Source organism: Musa acuminata, chromosome BXJ3-8 (assembly GCF_036884655.1).
Source record: "Musa acuminata AAA Group cultivar baxijiao chromosome BXJ3-8, Cavendish_Baxijiao_AAA, whole genome shotgun sequence".
Classification (NCBI taxonomy): domain Eukaryota; kingdom Viridiplantae; phylum Streptophyta; class Magnoliopsida; order Zingiberales; family Musaceae; genus Musa; species Musa acuminata.
Window position 1 is genome coordinate 33,386,301 of NC_088356.1, and position 8,558 is coordinate 33,394,858.

Below are 8,558 nucleotides of genomic sequence, written 5' to 3' on the forward strand. Positions count from 1 at the left end.
TATGGATGAAAGAATTCTTACAAGAATTGGGGTTGAAATAGGAAAATTATATGGTGCATTATGACAGCCAAAGTGTCATCCATTTGTGTAAGAACCCAACTTTTCATTCCAAGTCAAAGTATATAGATGTCAGATACCACTGGATTCAAAATGTACTTGAAGAGAAGCAGTTACAACTTCAGAAAATTCACGCGGATGACAATGGAGCAAACATGTTGACAAAGACCTTACCAAAAGAAAGACAAGAGATATGCCGACAGCTATTCGGCATGACTTCACATTGAGGAGTCTTGGGACAGCCTCCCTTATGGGCTGAAGGGGGAGGTTATTGGGTTGACAGCCCATAGGTTCAGCCCATGGTGGGCTTTAACAGCCCACAGCCCACCCCCTTTCTCTAAACCCTAGATCCAAATTAGGGGGTGTGGTGGCTACATTTTTTAGGGAGAAAAGCTGCAGCAACGAGGCAGATTTTTACAGTAGCTAAGTGATTCCAAACCTTAGAAGAAAAAGGCAAAAAACAGGAGAAAGGAAGGGAAAAAAATAAGGACATCGCAGAGAGGCTATTCTCGATCATCTAGGTAGTGTTCTCATCTCAGGTTAGATCAGATCTATAATAGATTCTTGCTGTGATTACTTAGAATTTGGATATTGTGCATGGTGACATGATCCTCGTATCTCGGTTATTCTTTTGTGATTGTTGCTAGATTTTGAGCAAGAGATTGAGATTTGTATATTCATTATTCTTATAGTAGATTATCTCTAGTTTACCCCGTGATTTTTACACTTCACATTGGAGAGATTTTTCACATAAATCTTACTGTTCTATTTGATTGTGATTTCATTTAATTCCACTACGTATTATGGCCTGCTAGTATTTGTTCATATACAAAATTTTATTTCTTTTTATATCCCATCATGGCTTAGGAAAGAGCCCAAGGCTGAACAGATTCACTATTGAAATTTTCATATATTTATGGTACATTCTTAAGTATTCCATAGTTTTTACCTTCAATAACTTCCATAAGTATGCTATTATCCCGAAAACTATCCTTGCTCTTATATGCAAAAGTGAGAGCCCCTTTGAAATTAGTGACTTTCGTCTTATTACTCTTTGTAATATTATTTACCAGTTTCTCTCTAAAGTTCTTGCCTCCTGCATCAAGCCTCTCTTATGCAACCTCATCAATTAAGAATAATCTACCTTCATTTTTAGGAGACGCATTGATATGTAGATCTCTAATACTCTCTTGTACAAATGGTCTATTTTCTTCAACTGTTATAAGGTTATAAATCTCTATAGTATCTATGATATGATAATGAACAAAAATTAGAACATGTAATTACTAAACTGTGTTCTCCACTCTCATTTGGTAGGTAAAATCACAAGTATATATCTAGCCTTTGAATTAGATGATGAGTGCTAGGTTTGGAGTCCTCACTCTTAAGAGATAACAACCTTCAAAAGTATCTATAGATTCTTGAGGGACAACTTACTATGGAGAGGAATGAGATGGTTGGAAGGTTTCTTGGAAGCTAAATATTCTTTCTAAAATCAAATTCTTTCTTTGGAAACTCTTATGAGAAATATTATCTATCTCTTTGGACTTTGTAATATCGGGTGTTGATTATGTGAAGTATATCTTATTCTCTTATAACTTTTCAAGATCATTCTAGGATATTCGCCAATCCAAAAAGGGTTTCAATTTTTTCTTCATGCACAATTGATCTAATGGAGACCAGTTATAAGAGAAAAAATATTTGGGTTCTCAAGCTATTAGTACCATTGTCTCTACTATTGCCACATCCTTTTGATTCATATAGAAGAACAAGAATGAAACTAACTCCAACATTCGTCATTCTCACCTATTCTTCATTTGATTTAAGGTCTTAGCTTTTTTTAAGGTCTATGCTAGCCTATCTCAATATCGTATGAATAATTCGTCATCTTCTCTAATTCTCCTTGAGTTGAACAAGGACCTATCTTCCTCAAACTCTCTAATTCTCTAAATTTCTAATTCACTAATCTCAATGTTTATCACTTATGCGAAATGATAAGCTATATGGGATGCGCTAACCATGACTTCCCAACTCAGCTTGACTAGTATCATTATAAAATGTAACTATATTGAAGTTGTGATAATTTGTAGAAAATCTAAAGTCCCTCAATTACATGTAAAAAATATATACAATGATATAATTTAGATGGCTAATAGTTTAAGTGTATGATGTTTTGAACATGTATATAGGAAGGAAGGGTAATTTTATGCTCACAACCTTACATTCAAATATGTTCTTTGTGTTTTCCTCGATCCTCCAAGGAGATTTCTATAATTTTGAGGATGAACAGTGTCCCAATTAGTTAATTTAAGCTTAATTTCTTTTCTTAAAAAAAAGGTGTATATGATATTTTTGAATATATATATATATATATATATATATATATATATATATTCACAATATTAAAGGCAGAGAACTTTTGTACATTCGATGACAATTTACATTGGGAAACAATCTAAGACGCAATAGAGGCAATGCGTTAACTGAAAAGGCATGCATAGGTAAGTGGAAAGATTGATGCATAACTATGATTGCTTTGTGCTTGTTAGGTAACTATTAACACGATAAAACACAAAATTAAAAGTCATGCATAGATATAGAGCCATGTTTATATAAACTATGACTTTATAGTAGCAATATTTGTGCCAAGTTGGTTTCTAAGCAAATGGTTTAAGCACGTGTTGTCAAAAGAATCACCGTAGGATGATGATCCTGTTGAGAACAAATCAAATAGAGTGATTCTATTTTTTTAATCTTTCTAACTTGCTCCTATCTTAATGATGTAAAGATGCAAAATAGATCAAATATCTTGGTCAATATAGACAGGCAAGTACGCAACACTATATCAGTTTCGCGTTCTACTATTAATGTGAAATAGCGGCAGGTAGATGCTCTCGGCATTGTCCCGTCCAAGTTTGAACCATCTCCTGAGATCATGCAGCGACGCTCAAGCGTTGGTCCAAATCCATGCCCTCATGCTCGTCACCGGATCTCTGTACTACCCTCACTCCTCTGGCCATTTGACCTCTGCGTACGCCCGGATCGGCGACGTCGCCGCCGCCCACTCCGTCTTCCGGACCGCCTCCAACCCCAACATCTCCACATGGAACGCCCTCATTATTGCCCACTCCCGGCGACGTTCTCTCGACCAAGTCCTCCGCCTTTACCGCCTCCTTGTCTCCCGGGGCCGGCCGCGGCCCGACAGTTCCACGTTCACCGTGACCCTTAAGGCTTGCGCTCAATCGTTTGATCTCAGGTCCGGACAGGAGGTTATGGCCCATGCCTCGGATCTCGGGTACTCGCATGATGTGTTCGTTTGCTCTTCGGTACTTAATATGTATGCAAAATGTGGGAAAATGGATGATGCTATGAGGGTGTTCGACGAAATGCCTAAGAAGGATATCGTTTCTTGGACCACAATGATCACGGGGTTTGTAAACGCTGGGAATCCAGTGGAAGCAATAGAGGTTTATAGGAAGATGCAAGCCGAGGGTGTTGAGGGAGATGGGATCGTGATGGTTGGCCTGTTGCAAGCATGTGCGGCATTCGGAGACATGGGGATCGGTCAGTCTGTTCATGGGCATATGTTGCGGCATCACATTGAAACAGATGTTGTTGTCGAGACTAGTCTTGTGGACATGTACGCCAAAAATGGTTTCTTGGAAACTGCACACATTGCCTTCGAGAAAATGTCTTCTAAAAATGTTGTGTCATGGAGTGCATTGATAATGGGCTATGCTCAAAATGGATTTGCTAGTGATGCACTATGGATGTTGATCAAGATGCAGGAGTTTGGTTTGTGTCCTGATTCAGTTGCACTTGTGAGTGCTATTTTGGCATGTTCTCACATTGGGTTTTTGAAATTGGGCAAGTCCATTCATGGGTTCATAATGAGGAGGTTTGATTTTGATCATATCCTGGGTACTGCAGTTATTGACATGTACTCCAAGTGTGGCTCCCTCTTGAGTGCTCGTGAACTTTTCGATAGGGTTTGTTCAAGAGACCTGATCTCGTGGAACACAATGATTGCTAGTTACGGTGTTCATGGACATGGGAAGGAGGCACTATCGACCTTCCTAGAAATGAGCAAAACTGAATTGAAGCCTGACCATGCCACATTTGCTTCCCTGTTATCTGCTTTCAGTCACTCGGGCCTTGTAGAAGAAGGACGTCACTGGTTCAATCTCATGAGACAGGAGTACAGGATTGATCCAAGTGACAAGCACTATGTTTGCATGGTAGATCTTTTAGCTCGTGCTGGTCATGTTGAAGAAGCCTGTGAGCTCATCCAGTCCATGCCAGATGAACCAGGAGTTGCAGTCTGGGTTGCACTCCTTTCTGGTTGTCACAATCACAAAAAGTTGGAGTTAGGCCAGTATGCAGCAGGAAAGGTTCTTGAGCTATGCCCTGATGACTCGGGCATATATTCCTTGGTGTCAAATGTTTTTGCCGTGGCAAAGAATTGGGATAAGGTAGTTGAGGTGCGAAGGAGAATGAAGAATATGGGGACAAGGAAAGTACCAGGGTATAGCTTAGTGGAAGTTGGAGGAAAGCTTCATGCTTTTCGAATGGAGGATAGGAGCCATCCCCAATATGAAAGGATCATGGATTTGTTAAAGAGATTGGACTTCGAGATGAGGAAATTGGGTTACAAACCAAAGACAGAGTTTGTGTTCCATGACCTTGACGAGGATGTGAAAGAGAGAATGCTTGGCAATCACAGTGAAAAATTAGCTATTGCCTTTGGGTTGTTGACCACCAGTCCAGGGACAAGAATTGTTATCATAAAGAACTTAAGGATATGTGGAGATTGTCATGACGCAATAAAGTGTATTTCAGAGATAGTAAACCGGGAGATCGTTGTAAGGGATGTGAAAAGGTTCCACCATTTTAGGAATGGACTTTGCTCTTGTGGAGATCACTGGTAAAGATATTTATTCTCAGAATAGTAGTCGTGAACTGACAGAAACAGTACAGAAGCTTCAGATTGAGCAGCTGGAAACAGTTTTCAAAGTAATATACGCTAACTTAGTTGTTTTGTCTACCTGCTCATGTTTACTTGAGGATCTCCTACTCTTGAGAAACCATAAGTGCAAATACTGCTTCAGGGTTTTATTAGCTTTAACATATAATACTATATCCACATATAAGTTCTATTAAGTTCATGCGTTTCTTGAGAAAATAAAATTTAATATTCTTAAACTCTGAGTTGCTTCTGTTCACATGTGAATTTCATGCATAATTTTGAGAGGTATATCATCCTTCATGTTTAATAAGTAAAATTGAAAGATTATGTGTCTTTGATGAGTTAGTTCTTATCATTTTTGCCAGGAAATCTCTGAATATGTTGTACCATTATGCAGTTTGAGTCTATAGAGCTTTTGATTACTATTTCTTTTTCCCAAACCATTATTTCTTTCTTGGCAAAATAATGTGAAACTTTATGTTATTGACGAAATGTAACTGATGTTCAAGAACATTGTGTTACCGTAAGAAACTTCTTGCTATTCAAGAACATAAGCCATTCACATTTCATGGAACATTTGCATCTCAATATACCTGATGGCTATAGTACAGTATTCTTTTTGATGGTTTATCTTGTCTTTGCATCAGAATTTGCTTCAGAATCCCCTCCTCTAGTTGCTTTGTAGATTAAATTTTGTTGTCTATTACTAGACCACCAGGCATCTGTTGTGATTCATATGCTGCATCATTTTAGAATATATTATTACAAACCTTTTATATTACTTGGATGAATTTAGATTGAGCTAAAACTATTTCAAATGCAATAAATTTAACTAGAACAGCCCCTTTTGTGTACTAGAATGAGTGTCTTTAGACCGATCCACGGTGTACAGGTTTGTATAGGGCACTCCATGAACTTGCCCAATTTCAAACCATTAGGAATAGCTTATACCAGGTGTTATGAGAAAGAGCTGTGCATGAAACTTCTGTTACTGCAGGTTCTGGGGAGGCCCAGTCTCTTTAGCCTATCCCTATATTCACAAGTAGAGAGATTGTTTTTATAGATTGACACCCTTGAGAGCAAGTGCAAAGAAGCAACTGTACCATACCATGATACTTAATTCAATGATGTTAGATTATCTTATAACTTCAGTTTTCCACTGTAACTTAGAATCACTGTAACATTAATATCCAACTGTAAATACATGTTAAAAGTTTGTTTAAGTGCATTTGATTTTTAAGTTCTCACTGTTGTACTCTGATATCTGCACTATTCTAGTCTGTTAATTCAAAGAACGGATTAGTAAGTTAGGGAAACATGATTTGAGACAATTAAACATGACTTGTCTTACAAATTTGTCCTATGGGTACAAGTACATGCTCAGCCAATCCTCAATTACTAATACTTCAAATTTGCTCAGGTCAACATGAGTCTTGTGCAAACAAATACATGCCCAATTAACATGCGAATACTTGTATTCAGAAGTTTACATGATATAGAAGTTCGTTAAAACCTTACTATGGTTGATGTGGCAACACTAAATTTACTTGTACTTGCTGCTGATTTACAGAGCACACTGGAGTTCTTTCTCAACAGAATTATTTCTCCACTACATGATAGAGGTAATAGAATGAGACCACAATCTGGATTTGATTCAGCATCCCATTGGCATTCGAGTTTGCAAGGTGCTTCAAGTTCATGCTGGATTTTATTAGTTCCTTGTTCCAAAACTGAAGCTAACACTGTTTTTCTTCATGCAGCTATTTCTTTCTGCATGAGAATGAACATTTGTCTGTCTCCCAGTTGAAGTCTATTAACATGATTTAGACAGTTTACTCAATACCGTCGAATCACTTGGGCCGACTTTCATCCCCGTTCAACAGGTGGGCCTTACCGTCAAGCTCCTTTCTGCTTTGTAATCGGGCCAATCTCTGTCCAAAGACAGAAGTTGCTTACCTTCCTCTCTTCATCCAGCTGACATAGTTGGAGCAGCTGGGTACCCTACCCAACAAAAACAAACCAGAATGTTTGTTTTGGCTGATGTTGTTGGCTCTGTTCATAAAGATAGTGGCACTCATGAAGTACGATCAGGTTTAACATATTGCACAAAGCAAACATATGATCATAGTATGTAATGGTAAGTGATAGAGGTTTTCATGGGAAAAAGAAAAGGAGTTACAAAGAAAAAAAAATAGATCTTCAGTAGTTTCATGGCTTGAGATTATATATATAAAAATACTATGTAAAATTCGTAGATATCTCTTAGATATTTATTTAGGAATACATTACAATAAAATGCATGTACAAAATTGTGTAAAAAACTTTGCAAAAGATAATAGTTATTCTGTCTATAATTTTTGTTCTTTAAAGCCTTTTGGGTTAAAATGAAACACTTCTTTGATTCATTTGATCATGAATGAAAAATTTATTGAAACTCATTATTCATAAATAAGAATATTTTTTTCTTACCTTTCCTAATAACTTCATGCAGTCACTAATAAATAGTGATAATAAAGAAAAAAATAATTTTATCACATATTTATTTATATATAATTTGCTTCAATAAATGCTTTATACATCTGTGGTAGGAAAAAATGGCATCAGAATTATTCTTTTGATAAGATAAATGTAGGATGATTTTCCTAAAAAAAATCTTCATTTTATATTTTTCTCATACAGTGCTCTCTTTTAATTTTTTTAAATAATACCCCCTAGTTCGAAAAATATCTAGACCATCCCTAAAAAAAATTAGTTTTACTTTTTTCTTCTATTACAATGTTTTGACCACCAATGTTGTTTGTAAGGCTTATTTGAAAATACTATAAATGAACCAAATGAAACTAAAACACATTGAAAACTATTTGATTATTATATTAGGAGGTAAATAGGTATTTAAAATGTTTAAAAATAATTTATTATAATTTTTTAGCCACAATAAAAAAAATACCATAAAACCTACTTAAAAACACTATAAATGACTTAAATGAACTTCTACAATCAAACAAATTAAAAGCCTAAAAATTTGGTATTGTAATGATCCATCAGTAATGACAACCAAGTGAGACACGATATGGTATCACTTATAATATTTTTCAATAGCTTTATATTATTTTTAGTACCTTAATAAAAACATTATAAATGCTATCAATAAACATAATAAATGAGTCAAATAAAAATACTATAACTGTTTTAAATAGATTAATAAACTAATTGAAAATTTTGGTGGGAAAAGTTGGTGAGGGTACTTTTGGAATTTTATCGAGGGATATTGTTTCAGAAAAACCAAAATGGGGCACTATTTCAAGAAAATTAAAATAAGAATTAGAAAATTCACCCATAACTATTTGCAAACGTCTCTTTACTATTTATAGTCCTATTTTAAAAATTTTAAATATTTTTCAATTATTTGTTCACAAATAGATACAAATATCATCTTCCTCCTCCTCTTCTTTTTATTCTTCCTTTACTCTTCTTTTTTCACGAACTACAACATTGAGAGAGCGACGAGTAACATCATAAGCCAGTGACAACATTG

The 8,558-nt window shown here is 35.9% G+C and overlaps 1 protein-coding gene across 2 annotated transcripts; it reads left to right on the forward strand.

Annotated features, from left to right (window-relative positions):
* Positions 1-2,881: 2,881 nt before the first annotated feature.
* On the forward strand, positions 2,882-7,315 carry LOC103994850 (putative pentatricopeptide repeat-containing protein At3g25060, mitochondrial). Of its 2 annotated transcripts, none has more exons than XM_065163543.1 (3): positions 2,882-5,070; positions 6,594-6,645; positions 6,784-7,315. In XM_065163543.1, the coding sequence occupies exon 1, from the start codon at positions 2,946-2,948 to the stop codon at positions 4,983-4,985; it is 2,040 nt and encodes a 679-aa protein (XP_065019615.1). In that variant the 5' UTR covers positions 2,882-2,945; the 3' UTR covers positions 4,986-5,070; positions 6,594-6,645; positions 6,784-7,315. The 2 variants fall into 2 exon arrangements, with proteins under 2 accessions (XP_065019615.1, XP_009413568.2); XM_009415293.3 differs by having other exon boundaries at positions 6,594-6,708; positions 6,784-7,313.
* The last annotated feature ends 1,243 nt before the right edge of the window (positions 7,316-8,558 follow it).

Bases quoted from the DNA above. Each gene is read 5' to 3' on its own strand.
- LOC103994850 (XM_065163543.1), top strand. From the start codon at position 2,946: ATGCTCTCGGCATTGTCCCGTCCAAGTTTGAACCATCTCCTGAGATCA.